Source organism: Lepisosteus oculatus, chromosome 28 (assembly GCF_040954835.1).
Source record: "Lepisosteus oculatus isolate fLepOcu1 chromosome 28, fLepOcu1.hap2, whole genome shotgun sequence".
In the NCBI taxonomy this organism is placed as follows: domain Eukaryota; kingdom Metazoa; phylum Chordata; class Actinopteri; order Semionotiformes; family Lepisosteidae; genus Lepisosteus; species Lepisosteus oculatus.
Genome location: NC_090723.1, coordinates 4,001,946 through 4,022,839, shown reverse-complemented (window position 1 = coordinate 4,022,839; position 20,894 = coordinate 4,001,946). Strand labels below are relative to the sequence as shown.

Genomic DNA, 20,894 nt, shown 5'->3' with positions numbered 1-20,894 from the left:
TGTACAAGAGAGCTGCACTTTATTAGTCACACAAACACAGCAATCATGTACAAAAGAAGCAGTCTCTGTGTTCAGAGTTTTCTCACAAAAAAGCACATTTCTCACAGAATATCATGGCATCCAGACTGATTAGTTATTATTAATGTTATTATGTTTTATTATTCATATATCTCACTACTCTACAAATGGAAGCATCACTCAGATAAAAAACACCATCATTAGTTCATGGAAAGGTCTCACTTCCCTACAGTGTCAGTTTCACATTATTTCCATCTTCTTCCTATTACAGATCACATTAAAAACTCATGCCTGAGCCACTAACACATGGTATAAACAGGAAAAAAAAGTTAGTTTTCTACAGTATTTGATCTTTGAATAAGTCACTTTTTTAACATATAGACAACATTTTCTGACCTCCGCGTGCAATTGCTTGAGATTATACATGCATTATTTTGTGACTTTAATTTTTTCTTTTTAGTAAAAAAAAAAGAAAAAAATGGTCATAAAATTTGGTGGACTCTCTCTCTCTCTAAGAATGATTTTGGTCTATTTACATGTTTTTTTGATGCCATGAGCTTGAACATCCTCACATTCATGTAGACAGCTTTCAAATGAATGACATTAAGTTCATGAAAAAATATGCATATATATGATAGTTTCTTCAAAATTAAAAAAAGCATTCTGCGTGATACATTTTAATACAGTGACTAGAGCAATCTGAAATGTGCTTTCGTGCTAGCTTTTTTGGTGTTGTGAGTTAGGGTTGGTTCTTGTCTCATTTTTCCCCTTGTTCCTCTGTGTTCTATAAGTGAGTACCCTAAGCAGACTTGTTCACCAATAAGCAGCATGTCCTTGTCTCTATACAAACCCCCTTCTGTCATCTCTAAATTTGATAATAAATTCCTGACAGTTCCTGGATATAGTGCTTTTCTTGACAATCCTATCTAAGCGCTTTACAGGTAATGGGGACTCCCCTCCACCACCTATGTGTAGCCCCACCTGCCAGTTCGCTCCCCACACACCAGCTCTCAGTTGGGAGGAGTGATGAAGCCAGTTCAGAGATGGGGATTACTGGGAGGCCTTTGAAGACACCACTGAGCTGGGACCTGGCTCTGCAGGGCGGGGAGTCATGTCTGGGTGGACGTGTGGAGGTGTGAATGTACAGTCAGATACACTGTACATTCCCTGTTGTATCTCCAGTAAAAGCACAGCAAATCCAGAGGGGAACTTTATAGCTTGTTAGAAGCCATAGGGAGTGAATGGTGTTAAGTATTGTAGAACCACAGGGAAGCTGGTTGATTTTGGCAAGTTAGCCACTGGACAATGGCATCAACCAGCATAAATAATGATCATCTTTAAAAGAAAGTCGTTTTTAAAAAAACTCATTCTTTAAAAGACATTTGTTTTTTAAGTTTGGTTTGTATAATATTTAGGTTGTGCATGGTAAAGAACTTCATATTCATTAAGAAACAAAAACTGGCTAGATTAAAATCAGACCTTGATTTTGAGACTGCCATCGTGAAGTGTGGACGTTGGAGCAATTGATCTGTGAGGTGTGTAGGAGTCAGTGGCTGTAGCAGGATGTTGAGGATATGTCCCTCTATTGTTTAAAACCTGTGCCGTTGGTGGTGCGATCAGTAAGAGCCCTTTTCCTTGCCCATCCCCTACATGTCATTGTTCCTATGGCAACAGCAGCATCAGGGCACTGGCTAGGGAGCAGGAAGGAAGGACAGGAAATCATTCACAGCTAACATGCTCCTGCGCTAACGGAAAAGCAGAGGAACAACCAGGAGAGAAGGGGAGACAAAGCAACCTTCATGCTGAAAGTGCAACCAACCCCAGATCGACTAATCAGGAGCTCACAATCCACCAAGAAAGCTGGTAGAGATATTACCAAAGTGCTATTAGTTTGCAATCTGTTTTATAATGAGACATAGCTGTTGACCTGTATCTTGCAAGAAGAGCTTATATTGGTTGATGTGCGACAGAGAGAGCTGCGAGCAGTCCCTCCCCAGGGTAGAAGTGTTTCTTGTGCTGTTTAGCCAGAGATGCAGAAAGAAGATTACAGCAGCATGATTTGTGCTAAGCCGCGGGAGGGAAACAAAGTGCCAGGTTTCGAAAGCAATGCCAAAAAATGACCAAAATGAAAGAAACTGCTTAAGAGGCCAGCTACTTTCTAGCAAGATTTACAGCAGAGAAGAGGTGCATTAACAGTACTAAGGAAGGGCAAAGAATTGTGCTTTGCTGATGGAGACAGTGCAAATTCTGTGGTGTGTTCAGCACCAGGCATGAAGACAGGGCTTGACAGTGATCCTGCACTCCACCAGTGGCTTAATGTCATAGGGGAGCTTTAAGACTGTAAACTGGGGACAGTCAAATGAATAAAGAAAGTTAAGAGAGCAGGCTTCTGAGCCAATAGCATCAGAATGTATCTCAGAATATCTCTCACTTTGAATTCTTAAGCCACTGAAGTCACTACCATTGCTAAACGTGGCCTTTAATGAAGCCCTGTTAAGAGGCTAGCCTGTGCTTTCCTTTAGTTCCACATCAGAGCACCACAGAAACAGCACTGCGCTCCTCAGACCAAGGTGTGAACGACATAAAAAGCAACAAACAATACTTTGGTAAAGGAATGGAGACATGATCACAATAAAATCGAAGCTGCTTGAGGGTAGTGTAGAATTCATACCTTTAAAAAATGCATAAGAAATCTATAAGATTAAATCAAATTTAAAAGATCAACAAAATGAAATCATACAGTCTAAAATGAATTAACCTTTTTATATATGTACATATATACTCAACTGAATATAAAATGTTAATAAGCTCACTAAAAATGTAGTTTTTTTGTGTTAAATTATTTGCTAAAATGGTAAATCTTTTTCAATACTAAAAAAAATCTGTACAAAAAAGGCTTAATTATATAAAACCAATAGATGAGGATTTAATTTTAATATTATATATTTTAATCTATGTATCACACTTTTCTTCACACTATATATTAATTTCATACACAAACATCTGACTAAAGATATATTTATATATATTTATATATGTATATTTTGTTTTGTACTAACTCTTTGTATTAAATCTTTTCTGTGCTTGATCACAGGAGGGGATCCCAGATCTGATCAATACTGGAGGCTCCAGAGGCACTGAGCCTCCCACCTGTCATATTCCACATTTACATTTAAAATGCTCTTAGAACAGCTTTCCCTTCAGATCAGCTGAAAAGTGTTCAAGAAAAGTCAAAGGCATTTTCAGACCATCAGCTACTTTTTACTGGTAATAGAAAATGCATTCCCAAGGGGTCTTCTAAAGTGACTATGAATGAGGGTTCAAAGTGTGCTTTATGTGTGCCATTATATGAATTAATTTGTATAATTTTGCTGCACATTTACACAGGAAGCCAGCTCTCAGTAATATCAGTCATCAGTCATTAAGTGCAGTTACCTCTTGCCACCAGTCCTTTTTGCAATGTTCCACGAGTAATATGACCTTGAATAAAATTTCCAAAGTCATAGTACTTGTGTGTGTAAATAGATCATTGCTAGGTATCAGTGTGTTACAATGCTAGTGACTTTCCCTGGTTTTGTAAAGTTTGTATACACAGACTTCACCCAGTCTATACTGTATACAGCCCATCCACCTGTTTCCCATTCCCCAGGTTTAGACCCTTCTCTCGCATAGTGCAGCAAACCAGGCCTAACCTAAGGGCTAAAGACCAGCAGGTGTCCTACTGTTCCTCCTTCTTTTGCCTCATATTCCACCTCCGATCAAAACTCCCAATTCGATTTTGTGGATTGCCAGGATATAAACGGACAGGGCTCGGCACAGGCAGCCACTCCCTGGGCAGTGCTGTGGCGGTGAGGCCTATGATGGGTCTATGATGATTAACTGTGAGGTTAAGCCGCAAATCAGCTCTGCCTGTTTTGTTCTCCTCAAGCAGAAGAAGAAAACGTCCAGTTCCTGGTGTACTTCTGCCTCGTCAGCGCTGAGCACTGCTGCCCAAGCCTGAGAGAAGGTCCTTCAGGAACGTCAGTGGATAGAGCCGGTTCAGAAAGGCACTTGCCACTTTCAGGCAGACATCAGAACCACACATAACAAGTCCAGCCCCAACTAATGCAAGATCTGAGCACAGTTAACGTACCTTGTACAGGTACCTTAACAGTATCCATCCTTCCATAATTAATATGCTGTAAACTCAACGGACAATAGCACTTGTAAATAGACTATTTTTATACACCAGGTAGGCTTATCACCCTGCTCTAGAACCAATAAATGTAGTACAACCTTGTGGAAGGAAGGCTACCTGAGCAGCTTAGATGCATGCCTGAAAATGGGAAGTTTGCATATACAGTACCTGTATTTCCATTGTTTTAGCCTTACAGTAACAATGTAAAATTTTACATTTTATTGTGTCTGTGCTGCATTAGACCTTGTTAATAGGTTTCTACAACACATGCGAGGGCAACCTAAAAAAATCTTCCCACATCAACACAGGCAGGCCTGTCTGCCACTGGCACAGTGCAGGGTTCTGTGCTTTTCCTACGTTACTGTGCTCTCCAACCCCCACTGAGGGCCAGGGCTCCAGCCATGCAGGGGTTAGATAACCAGGGCACTGGGTTAAACTCAACAGAAAGACTTGGGAAAACTTACAGAAATGCAAGGACAGGTTGCATCAGATAATTTCAGTAATTCATTTATAGGCATGGATAGAATGAGACATAAAATAAGTTCTCACTTGCCTGTAAAAAGGGGTTAGCAATGCACTACCTTTATACAAGCACCTGGTAATCCTACAGCAACAAAAAGGACAACCAATCTTCACAGTGAACCCTGACAAGAAGAGATCATACAATTAACACCAAGAACTGCAGATCTGTTGGTACATGACAGGCTTTTCTGGAAAATAGGACCATCCAGATTCTTTTGTACAACAAGTATTGATTGTCCTTTTTATTAACAGCAAAATCTTCTAAACATGGTGTCTTAAGACAGTGATTCCTGTTTACCTAAAAATATGACGACAGCTATGAAGTATCTACAGTAGCATCTGCTAAAGCTCAATCTGCACTAATGACGACAATGCAACAGGAGGGAATAAGCAGGACTCTCAGGGGAATCATGCACAGAGTCACTTAACAATCAAACTTACAATACTTTCCAACAGGTCCTCTGAGAATTAGTCATAACCTAACGTTAGCTGAGGGGCTGTCACACACTGTGCTGTATGACATATTTTCACTAGCTTTCGTAAGTATTGCTGAAAAGGCACAGAATGTGTGACACTACAATAGCGATTTCATCATCTCTGGAAACCTCAGGTTAGCTTGAAAATTGGAGCAAGACTCCATCAATTAACAAGGCAAGCAAAACAAATGACAGTTCCTACACACATCAGTGGAGCTGTGGTAGCTCAGACGAGCTCCTGAGCGGAAGGTCCTGGGTTCAATCCCAGGTAGGGGCAAGTGATGCAGCTCCAATTCCTTCCAGACGGCTCCCAGGTCACCAACTCAGCCTGCTCTCCAAATGAGTACCAGGGGTAACAGGCTGGCTGGAGCGTGATGCTGACCACATCACCTCCACCTCCAGTGTTGGGTGGTTGAGAAAAATGGTGGCCCTTGCCCCCCCATTCCCCCATGAGTCTTTATGGCCTGAAAAGGGGACCTTACCTACCTACCTACACACATTAGTTCTGCTGGGTGCGACTACCTTTGAAAAACCCAGCAACAAATCAAAGAGGACCCTGCAGGGGGCAGTGCGCACTGTGGTCCATGAGGCAAGCAAGGCTGGGCCTGATCGCTGACAGAACACTCTGCAGCTGAAGTGAGGTCCAGCACAGTGATGGCAGGGAGCTGGCTAAGACATTACAAAACACTTAATGTGCAGCTGGGACCCCTGCAGCCTTTGCCAAGCACTCATAGCTCTGCAATTTCACGGGACTGTGCTGGGGACAATATGATAGTCCGCTCCACTCATCCCCCCTGCCTGCTTTCTGAACACAGAAGCCATAAGCCATCATTTTAGTCTGTTTATCTATATCACTCACTGAGGGTGCAATTACAATGGGCTGTACCTTATGCAATACTGTACATACACACCATAGTGCTTGCAGAGCTCTGTCTTTTGGAGCCTGTTTAGGATGAAAATAAAGGATTTTTTAAACTGTAGTTCTGCCAGAAAAATGCTGGATATTAGAGAGAAACAAGACTGCCTGGAAACAGCTCATCAAATACAGTATCAAATACGGTAATCAAAACTCAAATGACCTTGAACTCCCAGAACTGCTTCTTTCTGTTGTTTCAATATTTAATTGATCAAAAAGCACTGAATTTGGCACCTCAGCTATGGAGCTGTGCAGTTTGGCTAATGGCATAAAGGAACCACGATACACTTAATTATCGGTGTTCAGCTTTTAAAAACTGTTCGACTGCACAAATAATGTCAATAGCAGCATATTGCCTTTCTCGGCAGGCGGGGCACAAGACTGTAACAGGATTTAGCTGTGAATCACCCTTGCTCAGTCATTACCCAACCTCAGTTCTGCTCAAATGGAGGCTTAGCTGGGCACGTCTAGGAATCTTGTTACTTGATTCAGAAGTAAACTGGTTAAACTGGAATTGAAAACAAGCACTAGAATTCCCAGACAGGATCATCACAGTTCACCCCGAAGGCGGGACTGGCTCGTCCTGCTCTGTGCAGAGGCACTCCAAGGACACCGGGGCTCTGCTGTGGAGCCCTGTGATTCAGGATAGAACAGTGATTGTCATGAACTCTGTCTGATTTTTCTTCTTCTTCCTTAGCATTAGGTGAGAATCTGGCGTTATTATACATTGTGCTTTTCAGTTCCAGAAAAAAACAACAACAAAGGCTCACAGAACGCCTGCCGTACCCTTCATCAAAAGAGGTCTCTGTGCATCTGGATTCTGTAAAAGGAACTTCTTCACTTCCATTCTAGCCTTTTCGGTAATGCTTTACTGAATTCGCTGTACAATAGCTTCATAATCCCTTCATAATTGCTACACAAGTCATTGTGCATAGTGTTTTACAGGGACATGCAGAAATGACAAAACAACACAGCAGAGAATGCTCCACAGCCGAAATGTTGTGTTTCCTTTCTTCTCTTTTCAGCATGGAACAAACCTTTACCTGTTCCTAAATGACATAACGTTTGCTTAAGAGGTCATGACATGACTGAGTACCATTTCTAGGGATTGGTATGCTTCATCACAACCTGCATGTTACAGTACGTCATTGGCTCAGGCTCATTCCCATATAAAACATTATGCGATTAAAACATCCTGTGTAGATGTTTAACATGTTTAATAGGGATTATGAAGCCAATATGCAGCAACATTGAAGTAAAGCGTTTTTCATAGTTCATATGGCTCTTCAGAGTCACGCAGCAGCACTCAGCTCTTACCCAGGTATCTGAGCACAGTTTCTTAAGGTCGTTTCTAGTAGCAAACTGTTGTTTTTTTCTTACAACTCTCAAATGACAACCATTTATAGGGGGTGGGGGAGAGTTGCATGTTGTTTCTTTCTATGACCTTTTATTCTTCAGGCAAATGGCATCACGAAATAGCATCCAAGAGTATTTCAGAACAATCATCCCTAAAGCCAGGCTTCACAGAATGAACCAGAAACAGTCCGGAAACAAACCATTTGGATTGCACATGTAGAAGAAGCCACAGGTCAAGACTATTTTTCTTCTCTCTGGGTGGTTGCTTCTGCACACCACAGTGAGACTGAGAGCACTGGAGACAGTAATTTTAGGACTGAAATTAATTCAGACCTGGAAAAAAAATCTGATGCAGTTTGCTGTAGACATACTGTGGGTTTTTACAGAAGTGCAGAGAGGTTATGCTACAGCCTGAAAAAAGCCATGTTTCTAAAGCTAGCACTGCTTTCCTACAGGTTAATGAACTGCTAACAAGTGATTGACAATTTGTTTTCTCATTGCTTGTCTTTGCATGAATAGATTCACACTAAGCGTTATTACACATAAGTAAAATCATCTAAACCGTAGACCAAATTTCATTTTTTGATTATTGCAACCTTTTCTGACTTGAAATACAGTGTGCAGTTAAAAAAATACAATCTGGAAGAGATTCACTGAAATATAGACAAGTTGTATGAAATTTGGCAATTGTGACTACAGTTGCATATTCTGAAACGGAGTTTGCACTGTATTTAGTATCCATGTTCATACCCTGGCTACAGCAGGACCTGGACTGTACTGCAGAGAACAATGATTAAAAAAATGATGGTTTGCACTACAGGTGAAGAGATAAGCCAGTTCAGTTAAAGGAGAAGAAGCAGCAGGCTTGTAAGAAACACACTCAGGGACATTACACAATCCTATATCTACAGAAAGCTGTGCTGATGAGGCAGTATAAAACACACTGAGCTTTAACTGCGTTCCTGGGAACAAGCCGACACAAGGGCAGGGCTGCTGAGTGTCTGTCAGCAGGCACCTGTCTTTTCACCTCGAGTATCCAACATCCAGGCGTCCTGGACATATGAGAGTTGCATCATTGAAGGGGTATCGCAGCCCCTGATAGGGAACGGTTATAGCTTTCTCAAAAACACACCTGGGTTCGAAACCAGGCATCTACTGGGCCAGCACCAAAGAATGACAGCACAGACACAGAAAGTGACTTGAGCTCAGATCCTGTTTCCCTGTAGTCTGGTCCCAGCCTGTGTCAGAGGAGTGCGGTCTGCCACAAAGGTGAAGAAGGAGCAAGAGAGGGATCCGGTGGGCTTTCTTTCCTTTCGATTTTGGGATTGTTGTGTTCTTCTCATTTGTCCCCCGTGCTCACTGAGGGCTTGGGCAGTGTCTTGCTCCCGCGGTCCCGGAAGCTGTGGAGGCCGGCGTACTGGAGGGTGCGGGCTGTTTTGAGGCCAAGCGAGGAGAGGCTGAGTGAGGAGAGGGGGGAGGAGGATGTCGGGGAGGCAGAGGCCGTGGAGGCGGGGCGACCGTTGGGCTGGGGCAGTGGAGCCGAGGAGGTACGCTGTTCCTTCACCAGCCTCCGCCGGAAGGTGGAGGAGAGCAGGGCCTCGGTGCTGAGGCTGGAGGCCGACAGGCTGGAGAACAGAGTCTTGGCCGGGCTGGAGGAGGCAGAGAAGGAGGAAACGGCTCCGTCCTGGGGGTATTTCTTCAAGCCAGGTGCAAATACTGTAGAGGAAGAGGGGAGGCCGGAGGACGTGGACAGGGAGCCAGAGAAAGTCACAGTCTTGGTGTTGGAGAGGACAGGCTCTGGGACACTGCTGCTGCTGCTACTGCTGCTTCCCAGGGCCTGTAGGCACAGTCCCCAGGAGGAAGAGGAGGAAGAGGAGGAGAAGGAGGAAGGAAGGGAATAAAGAAAGAGAGTAAAAAAAACAAAGTACAGTCTCATAGTTGGGGAAACCAGGTGGGCTTGACGTGGATTGCCCTCCCCATCTGACACTTGGAGAAAGGAATAAGAAAAACAGGCCAGCAGCAGCTCCTTTACAGTGTGCAGGTTGGCAGGTAGGTTGGAGTAAGTAGGCAGGCAGGCCAGGGCCTCAGTTGGGAGGCGGCAAGAATAGTGGAGTGGAAAACATGAGTTCTGTCGTCAGGTGGTGCAGGGAAGGAGGTCAGGCCGGGCAGGCAGGGACGCTCACTGCACTCCCATATAGAGAGGGGGAGACACGGGGGCACAAGGGCACAGGGTCAGGGTGTTGCGGGGTGTCCGGAGATGGAGACAGTGACAGGTGGTGAAGAGGCCGGCAGGCAGGCGGACAGGTGAAGGTTGTGGAGGGTGAGGAGTCAGTGGAGAAGGGAAGGAATGAAGACAAGAGAAGAAGAGATAAAACAAAAGAGAACAAAAAAGAATAAACACAGGAATTCATTAATTCAAGTTAGAATCCACATGCATGATGTTTGACCTCCTTCCAAACATTTCAAGTAAAAAAATGACACATTCTATTAACATGCAACCCATATCACTTAAGACTTTAGTACCAACACCAGTTGACCCTAATTTTTGCGTTTGTTTATACTTCCATCCATCAAATTTCTGATTACTTTATCCAGTTCAGGGTCGAGGGGGAGCTGGAGCCTATCCCGGCAAGCAGTGGGCGCAAGGCAGGACACACCCTGGACAGAACGCCAGTCCACTGCAGGGCACACACAGACACACGCACTCACACTAGGGGTAATTTTCTCAGAAGCCAATTAACCTGCCATCATGTCTTTGGACGGTGGGTGGAAACCCACACGCACATGGGGACAACATATAAACTCCACGCAGATCAAGAATTGAACACAGGGCCCCAGAGCTGCAAGGCAACAATGTTAGGCACCACTGTGCCACCACGCCGCCCTTTGTTACAGACTTAAGTTCTCTAAATGCAGAATACATCTCTCTCAGCATCACAGGATTTCTTTTGTAATGTGGCAATCAGCCAGAAGAAGGCGCTGTATCCACACACTGCTGTCCAGAAATAATTACATTTACTCCATCTTTGGTTCTGTTACACTGTGACCCTTGCCCGCAAGCAGTAGGCAGAAAGTACATTCATTTAAAGTTACAGATTTTTCAAAGATTGCTACACAGCATGTCATGACTAGAACAGCACGAATCTATGTATTGACACTAAATTAGGATTGCCACCATTTCCACAATTAACGCTCAGATAGAAATTCTGCATCTCTGCTATCTTGGGGACTGGTTTCCTCCTTGGTTATTCCACATGCTTGGTTTTTGTGAGGTTATGACATATTTCTGGGGATATACTGTAGGATTCTCTTCCCACACTGGACATCAAAAGCCTGGATTTGCCCAAACTGGTGGCAACCCTCAATGAGCCTCTCTGTGGAAACTTCATCTGTCCAACCACTCGACTGAAACAACCAGAGCTGTGCAATGATGTGTTTATTGCCCACTATTTGAAAAATGCAGATTGTCATGGTTATCTGCAGTGTCAGAATGGATGTGCTGCCCCTCCACTGTCGTGTGAATGTGAGTGCACATGAACACAGACACAAAGACACTGACAAGAGCTTTGCATGATCTCAGATGCTGCAGAACTAATCAGGTCAGATAAATTAATAAAAAACGTCAAAAGCTGTTGCAGGGAGAAGACATCATTATTTCAGTGGAAACCTGTGGATGTGAGAGTGACCTAAAAGCCATGACATGCTGTGTGAGGCTGTTGATATAATTTTGCATCCTTTTTTCCCCAGGGATTCATCACACTGTGATGCTAATCAGCAGAGCACTATTGCACTGTATCTTATTTCCTTTTTTCCCTCATAATTATTTATGCATTAATTTCCCAGCAGTTTTCTGCCTACTGCTTTTAGTATCAGCTTCTCGGTTTGGCCTCAGCCTTACTGACAGACAGAGGTGCTGTGCTGGAGGAGAGAGGTACAGACAGCACGATGTAGGAGTTTAGCGGTGTCGGATTTGCAAGCAGGGTCTACACAGCTAGCAAGGCGACTCAGCAGGACCTTCCTGACTTGTGGCACAGCCTAGGCTTGACATGCGCCTGCTGCCTCTTCCTGCTCGGCAATTAAAGCACACAGGCCTGGTGCAGAGCTGGGACTCTGAATTGTAAGAGGGCTGAGCTCAGCCCAGTCAATTATCACAATCAAGTAGCACCCTTTCAGGACAAAAACGCTCCAAACACAGAGTTTCACATCAGTGAAAGCACCTGCGCTACAGCAGGCAATAAATGCCTTTTGCTGCTCACAGTACTCATTTCCATTTGCTCTCAGAAATAATATAATTAGATCCAGATGTGATGCAGAACAGAAATCTTTTAGGTGAGCAGAAAAGCCTCAATATCTGGTCACAGCACACGTTCAGTTGACACCGAGACACTTAACACAGCCAAGCTCTGCCTCTCCCTCCTTCATCAACAGCAGTGCCCATTGCTCCAACTTCTTTTGGCGTGTCTAAGATTTGCTTCATTACTTCAAATCCAACATCCAAAACGAGAATTCTCTCTCCTGTGCTCTATTTGAACCCGAGTACCCTGTCAGAAAAGCCCTCAAGTCAGCAGTAAGTTGTGAGGAATAGAAGGATACAATTGTGCCTCTTTTTGAAAAGCAGATTGAACAACAGGGAGGTGGGCAGCGTCATCAGAGCAGTCTGTACGCACAGCACAGTACACCAAATACAAAACCCTTATAAAAATCATGTTTGGAAATGTTAATATTTTTATAAGGGTACAGATCAGCATGCATGTTTAGTAAGACAGACATCCCAAATTAGAGGTTAGACCCCTGTGCAATGCACATGCAGCATTACATGGGCACTTGTGTGTTTAAACCTTGGGTTATCAACACTGAAGAAGCAAAATGAGGGATCTTTTCAAAACCTCTAGCCTCCAGTGACTTTCTCAAAGGGGAATCAGTTTCTGAAACATCATAGGAACTCTTTCTGCAAAGCCCAGTGCATTTCTGCAATATGCTAGTGTGGACCACTGTGTATTTCATGACACTGCAATGCATTTTATGATGGGGCTCAAACAGACATGTCCTCCAGCTATGCTTTAGGCATTACTGACCAAAAAGTCATTATTTAGAACAACTAAGATGATTATTTTCTTAATACTCATTAAAGGGTAGTTTTCCAGTTCTATATTAACATTAGTATTGGATTCTTTAACATAGGCAGAGTTTAGTCTTACAGTAATCAAAAGCAAGAGTACTGTTACAGAATAAACTTTGATAATGAAAAACTTATTGGTCATTACTGATTTGACTGTAAATTGCCCATCTGCTAGGGTGAGGTGGGCAAGGGGTAAGGTTTGTTATAGTGGTAGCATTTAGCCCCTGTGGTTGGCCGAGATTCATTTTTCAAATATCTAACTGAACAGTAAACAAACACATGGAAATAACCAAACAGATTAATGCTCATTGTTTTCTAACAATATAGAAATTAAATAACAATAATAACAGTATAAAATCAAAGGCACGTATTCTGGATACTGTGCTACTGGAAAACTCTGAATGCACAGCAGGAGAGTGAGGCTGAAAAGTGTTTTCTCCTGTGTTGAGACAGTTTTCCAGAGCCCCCGGTGCTCCCATGTCAATACCACCCTCTCCTGGCTTCAGGGAGAGGAGAGACGGGGCTTGGAGTGTACTAGCGTGCTGCGGCACGTCTCTCTCGTGTGGATATTTTTTACTCTGAGCTCCTGAGTAAAATGAGGCTGTTGAGGAGAAATCATTCAAAAGTGTTTGAAGTCAATGCATTAGAGGAACAGTTATTTAACGTAACGGGATAAATACTCACTTGGTCTGTGAGCACAGTGGTAAGCCTATTAAGGACAGGCGTGCATGTGGGGGCTATTAAGGTAATATTGCAAACAAATCTATTGATTATTAGAAGCTGGCTGCAGAAATAGTATTACATCATAAAGCATATAAAGTGGTACTATATCCTGTTATTTTTCTTTTATCAGCACACTGAAACACCTCTATGTATTTCTATAACCTCAATCAGTACAGTCTGTACTTCCAGGGGATCGGACTTCTGCCTCAGGGAATAGACAGCAGCTGATGCAGTCTATTTATTCCCCTCCGCTAATTCAGCAGAGATCTTTTACCTCCAGGATGGGAAAATGTTGCTCAATAAAGTTAACAACCAGCAACAAAGAGCCTGGAGCGATTAATTCATTCAGGTTTGTTCAGGGTTTAAGATTTTAATGCTTCATACGTTTTAATTGGTATGATTTAAAACCAGAAATAAAAACAAGATAGTGGAAAATTACACAGACATTGATCCAAAAAGAAGCCAGCGTTCAGTGCTTGCCTGATCTCCCTGTGTTCCACATTTGTAAATTATGCCAACTGCAGGTGTTGAATATCACCACTGGGAAAGGTACAATTAACAATTAGGGTTAAAACACAGAGGGTGCACAATGGGTTAGGGGCAAACTTTATAATGGTTCTCTACATCTCTACAAGAAAGGGGTTAAAGAAAAGGAGATTTTACCTTGAACTGTGGCCCAAGTAGAGTGGACACCCACACAGGGCATGGCTAGTGTGTCATTCAGAACAATAAGACAGTCAGTACCCAGTACAGTTTGGCCTGCTCCTACACTAAGCACTGCACATATTGAAACTGAAACTTTATTTTGTTTTAATTTACCATGTTTGAGAGTACCATATCCCTAATCCTAGAGATAACAACAGACATTATCTATATGCTCTAGGGAGAGGATTAAGAAGTGTGATTTGGCCCAAGATTTTGCAGAGAGACAGAAGTCACACAGTAGGCTGATTCAGAATTACCAACCTGCCTTCTATCTCTAGGTAGATTGGGTAGGTTTTTTTTTTTAACAGACAGGAGTTGATTCTGCCCTCCCAGAAATTTGAGTGTAATAATATACATATCTGACAAAAATAATTGCTCCCTCCAGCATATTACTCTCCAGCCTATAGTTGCCTAACAAACTATCTAAAATGAGCTGTCCTGTGAGTACCTTGAATTTAAGGCAGATCCATCACAGAAATGTCCTCTGGGTACTTTTATAATGATGTCTAATTTTTAACCAGGCTTATCTTGCTTCAACAAAGGTAGTCATTCTTTGCAGTCTATAATTCATTCAAGTGTGATGCCCAGTCATGATACTGCTTGTCCATCCAGGGCTGTGCATCTGACAGCCTACAATCTGCGGATGAGCAGGTGAAAAGGACAGGAACTGAAAACTGCAAACAGCTCATCTCTTACAGGGCTCCTCCTCTCTAAACTGCTCTGTGAAAAGTCTCTCCAACACATTCAGGATGGGCCCTGTTAGAGATTGCAGTGTTTATTCCAGGCTGCAAGAGTATTCAGGTTTACTGCCCTTCAAGTGTATCTCTTTGGAACAGCGGGGCTTTATGTCCATCAACAGAAATAAAGCTGGTAATTCTGGTCCAATGGACAGCAGCTTTGCTACAGAAACAGAAACCTGGGGTGGCTCCAGGAGGCATGCCCAACTCAGCCCTTGCCCATCTCCCAGCATCCGACAGCAAAGTTTAAACATTGCATAAGAAAAGCATGAGATCGCTCAACACAGATTTCGTTCTTCAAAATCAACCCATCGTGGACAGTGTAGCAAACTGTAGTGGATGAGCTAGTAACTACTGGAGCTGCTTGCCACATCACCGTTCAGTTGTTCAGCTATTAGAAATAGATAGATATCTAATCATACAAAGAGCAGAAATGATGCCCCCCAGCCCTGTCTCTCCAACGCTGCCTTATTCTTTCAGCCTGTAGGCTGCTTCACGTTCAGGTTGATAAGACTGCTGTGGCAGTGTTTCCAAGATTTATGGTAGGAACTTTTCATACTTAACCCAGGACAGAAGAGTGCAAATGATCATCTGAAAATGCTTTTAAAACAAACAAAAAAATGTCACTGACACCATCAACGAGAATCTGTGTTCACAGTCAAGAGTGCAGCTTAACCATGGCAGCGAAAGGGTTAGTAGCACACAACATTTTGCACATGAGTCATTGCACAGTCAACAGGATCACACCTGGGAAATAATCAACGCTGTGAAGACACTGGAGTAGTTGATTATCTCAAAAGTGCAGCAATGATCACCAGACAAACTAAGAGAAACCACAGTTAGAGGTATAATAGCACAACCATGAGCCCTGTTCAACTACCAGGACTGAAAGGACTCTGGTGACTTTCCAAAAGGTACCATTCCATTAGTACATTCAATGTTAAATACATACAAATGGTTTTCAAAGGTATTCAGTCTAAGTGTGTGTAGATAGTTGGAGGTAGGTAGACAATAAAGACAGAGAGATCTCTACTTACTGTTGCATAAGCACATTTAAGTTAGCTTCACATACTGCTTCTACATATTCTACAATTTAATTTTTGTACCCCATTGCATATTTAAATCAAGACATTTATACTGCTTATACAGTACATGCCATCTTGTCTTTTGAATGCACTGGGAACCTGAATGGATGGGACACAGCACAGCGCTACTTTGTGTAAGAGGTGTCCATCTCTCCAATTAATAACCTTGATCTCACTGTTCCACACGGCAAGCTGACTGACTGTCCCATGTTTCTCTTAGTTCTCAGCTATGGCTGGGCTTTAGCAATTGCAGATGTGCTGAAATGAAACTCATAAGCCCGTGTTGGGATTTTCCTGGTGACTAGAGCTTTGCAGATGGCTGACAGGAGCAGTGAGACAGAGTCCGGATTTGAAGTGGATGAGAGATGGGCAGAGAAGGATAGGGGAGTAGGCTGGGTGGTGTGATGGGAGAGAGGGAATTGGGGGGAGTGGTGTCGAGGTATCGTCTGGAAAACCCAGAGGCTGAACCTTCGCTAGGAGTTCAGGATTTTCTTTGCCACCTGGAAACTTGAGGATCTCGAGGTGCTGGAAGAAATCTGTCCCAAAATCCGCAATCCTGCTGCAGCTTTGCCATGCTCTCCTTTGATGACTGTCGCTTAAAAATGCACTGGCGATCGACCCTTTGTTCCAACGGCTGAGGTTTCCTGGAAATATGTACAAGATTCCTTGTGCATGCAGAAGTTTCCCGTGACAGCCTGTTAAAACAGCTCTGAAGACTGATGGCTGATGGAGACCTGTGTGTGACGCCTTGTCTTACGGTTGACTGGCCCATCGATGTGAGAGAAGGGAAGACAAACTGTGTGAATAGTTCAACACACATGGCCTCCCCTGTTTTCCGATACCTCCTGAAAAGTGGTCAGCGTTCAATCTCCATCTGGTTCCCGGCCCAGGTCAAGTCAATTAAAATAAAAAAAAATAGCTGCCAGTACCAGGAAATGTAAAGCCAGGTGTTGTATATCATGTGGTTTTTAATTGTTTTTTAGGAACAGTCTGATGCCACACAAAACACATAAATCAAAAATCAAAAGTAAATCAGTAAATGAGCAAGTAGTGAAAGCCTGAAGATTTGAGACTCCCTTCTCTTGGTCCTCTGCATCTTTTGGGACAACTGAGAACACCTAAAGGAGTTAACTTGGACTGGCCAGGTGTCTGTACTGGCAGCCTGGGCTGACTCAGGAAAAGCGAGAGGCAACTGCACAACTCTGAGAAAAATCTTATTTGATCCTAACTAAAGTCTATCAAGACAAGATGGTGCGGCTTGCAGATTCCAGTTAAAGCCGTCTGTCCTCCATCCTGCCTGCTAGAATGTGGTACTGATTGTGCTCCATGTCTCAGACCGCCAAAGAGTGTCATTTATACAGCAGCTTGCATGAAGAAGCACCAACAGCGCATTGTTTAAGTATGTTCAGAGAGAATGTTCATCATGGCAAACAGTTGGCAACAAAGAACACCTTTTATACAAAGTCCTTTTATACACAGCATACAATGGTCCAAAACAGATTATTTTTGTCTAAGAACTTGGCCACCTTTTGTCTATTCTGTAAGTCAAGCAGTTATTGCACACATTGGGCGAAGTTACAGAGAACATGAACCATATCCCCAAGCTCATGTCACAGGGCCAACACAGCAGAAGCCTGTTCTCAAAGAGTCACAGGTTTGCCAGGACTATATGTGAAAGGTTAGCTACTGCAGCCTTGTCCATAGCACTGTTAGGTTTGAACCCATAACCTTCCACCTTCAAGCCTGGGAATCCACCAACTACAGTAAATTTAACCAATTGAGCAGGACAGGTCCGATTGGTAGGTGGACTTACTGTAAGCTTTTTAGATCACTGTGCCTTCCCTTAATTCAGCACCCCCAGTACAACCACCATGACCCATCCTCACCATAAATCTTGGAAATTGCACCAGCAGTGTCTTATTATAGCTCACTTTAATATCAATACAGACTAATAAACCACAGCCCCATCACGCAGACTGCGAAAATTCCCCTATGGATTTAAAAGCATAGAAGTGAAAGAGACCATGCATATTTGATTGTCCCAATAAATTATCCTTTGTAAACGCTAAAAGGGCCATTTCCTTTTCAGAATCACCTGCTTGTTACAATATTCCCATCTGCAACTAAGAATCAAAAGATTCTACTTTAAACAAATGTTGGAAGTGCTTATCTTGATGACTATAATACAATTAAAATGACAAAGATCAAAGCAGATGCAGCTGGCATGGAGATATCAAGTTTTTTTTTGTGCAAATCCAGAACTGAACATGTGTGACAATCCCATTAAACTCCCCCTTTGGCCTGCTTCAACACAACCACGTTAGTACCTAGATCTACGGTGCCAGAGAATAAGCTGAACAAATCCAACAAAGGGATCTGTTCTTGGGAGGGGATCATTCAAGCTAAATTTTTCTTATCAGTGCATTTGAGGGTTGCAGTTAAGGTATTAATCTATGACTACAATGCCAAGACTTTAAGCACATTGGGCATCGTAGCTCTGCCTTGATGTAGGAAGACCGGGTACAACAGCTGCCTGCAGATCCTAGAGTGTCTAACCTAGACATGGCCAATTCACAGAGACACTGTCAAAGATAGAGGAACCTTCTGTTCCAGCCATCTGCTCCACCCTCTTTTTTAAGTTCCCAGGATGCTGCCTTGTATTCCTGGCGTATTCTCCACTTACTGAAGGCTAACCTCCCAATGAATCACCAGAACCTGGATTTGGAAACCGTGTCTGGTTGCTAGACGTAATCAAAGAATGCCATGCTGAAAGAATCTCAGATTGTAAAGCAGTACTTACAGCATCTTCATCTCGAGTTTCCCATTAATTGATTAAATGTACCTCCATGGTGCTTCTTCATTACTCAACATACTCTTTTAACACATTCCTGCAGCAGAATTAACTACAAGAGCCATGCGCTGATTAAGGTCTGTCCTGTTCTGTTTAATCCCATTTACACTTCCTACTCTTCTGGAGTACTGAGCACCATCTCACTCCATCTCTCGGTCTCCCTCTCTTTGTGCATTTAAATTTGTAAAAACATTTTTAAAATTTCAAAATGATATTCTTTTTGTTTGAACAGGGGATGTTAAGAGGTTTCCTAACCCTGCTCAGTGTTTCAGGTGTACTTCCCTCGTCTGTTCTTGGTTTGGTTTGCTATTTGGAAATCTGTTAAATGCTGAGCTTGTCTCAACAAACATCTGGCAATAACAAGTGGGCACACAGAAATGTCAACATTAAACAGAATTCAGAAATAGCTGAAGACGAACATAGCCTCATAAAAAAAGAACCTCCCATCAATAATCTTAAAGAAAATAAAGTTTGGTTCTTGCCCTCGTAGTGAAATTATTACGATGAATTTCTATGCAACTTAATGTGTCCATTTTGATGTGCGTATTTGACACAATCTCCAGTAATTGGTGATACAGCAGGGAATCTTAGTAGTACTCCAAAATTTATATTCTGTGAAATGTAGGCTAGTTTGCTGCAATTACATCTATTCCATCACAGGCTACACTCCACATTGACAGTGCCCTTGTGAATGGTGCTACTTCAGACAGTGCCATGTCTGCATTGAAATATTGCTTTTTAACAAATGGAATCCAATGTCTAGAAAGGCTGCTTACTGACAGGGCAGTGTCATGCTGTACGGGGAGCTGGAGAAGTACAGCACAACACTATGTTGACCGGCAAACATTCTGTACTGCATTCTTCTTCACCCCTTTTTTTTGCAAAGCTGGGTAAATAAGCGTGATACAAAAAACATCAAGAAAAGGTAGCAAATGGCTGCAATGGGTGAACAGTGCCAAATCGCTTCTCGTGCTGCTCCATTGCAACCCCAAGCTCCAAGGCCAAGAGATCAGAGGTGCTAACACTGGACACCACATCAGCTCACCATGCCACAATGATTTCCCTGAAAACACTGCAGCAGTTATGAAATCACCCTGTGTTGCCTGTTTTGGCTTCAGATAATTTCAAGAGCATTAGAACCCGTGTGACACATATCAGAACACACAGGACTGGGAGTTGGCAACTACTCTGCTTGGGCAAACTGCAGGTCTCTTTCCCTGTTAAGCGATATAGAGTCAACATGGTGTCCAGCCAGCGAACCGCCCGCTGTTCAGGGCCTCCCAGCAGGCTGGGTTTGTCAACGGCACAGTAGTAAACACTAGTGACGGTGTCGGTGAAGGCAGTGAGGCTGCCGAGAGGCCTCGTCCGGCAGGGCCTTCAGAAGTGAAATACCTGCTGCTGGCCCTGGATCTTGAGGAAGTCCTCGCGCTGCTTGCCTGCCTTGCTCTTCTCCGGGCTGCTCTGCTGGATGTTCTTCAGCCGGGAGGTGGCGGAGTGGAGCCCCTTGCTGGAGCCGGAGGAGCCCCCGCCCGTCTGTGAAGGTGGGAAACAGGGATGAGTCGAGCCTCCCACCAAAACTGCCTCCTGTCATTACGAAACCGCCAGTTATTGAGTTGGCCATTTTGGTGCCAGTTACTTAGCGGCTGCTCTCTGTCCACAAGTTACGGAGCAAATTCAGCGGGACGGTGTTGCTGAAAACAGCTCGAGTGCTTTACTCCTTCATAACCTAACAACATCCTCCAGGATGAAATCTGTGGGACACCTTAAAGAAATCTTTAGAGCAGGCAGTGCAAGACACTTTCTTGCTTTCTCCTAAAGCACATTTGTTCTACTTTTGTTGTTTTTTTTTAGTCCTGACAGAAATAAAGGGCCTGTCACTCACTCAGTCATTTCCATAAATTTCCTGTCCTCCTCCTCACACCCACGCAGTCTGTATATATCCTGTGCTTCCAGAGATGGCAAACTCTTGTTTTTTTACATTAAGGCTAACCAGATTTTAAACTCCCTTAGCGACTTGGCCTTTGTACAAATGCACTGAAGCGCTCCTGCTGTGCCAAGACAGAAAATTATTTTATTTTTTTTGTTTCTTTAAAGATTGATTATGAACATTATACTGCACAAATCCTGAATGTAGGGTCCTGTTTTCGCATGCCTACCCTTTTAACTCATGCCTTATGTTTAAACTGTGAAGTGACTGGAGGAATATGTC

General features: G+C 43.2%; 1 protein-coding gene across 5 annotated transcripts in view; it reads right to left on the bottom strand.

Moving 5' to 3' along the window:
* The window catches only part of srcin1a (SRC kinase signaling inhibitor 1a), a 139,101-nt gene that overhangs the window by 1,830 nt on the left and 116,377 nt on the right, over nt 1-20,894 (bottom strand). For 2 of the 5 annotated variants that reach the window (XR_011183948.1, XM_069185783.1), the window contains exon 22: nt 20,078-20,218. Coding sequence is in view for 4 of the 5 variants with exons in the window: in XM_069185783.1 (XP_069041884.1) it covers nt 20,078-20,218 (141 nt within the window). In the remaining variant the exon portion in view is untranslated. Of the gene's footprint in view, nt 1-2; nt 9,303-9,405; nt 9,648-13,970; nt 20,219-20,894 lie in introns of those variants that run through there. The other 3 variants (XM_069185782.1, XM_069185784.1, XM_069185785.1) reach the window with 3 other exon arrangements.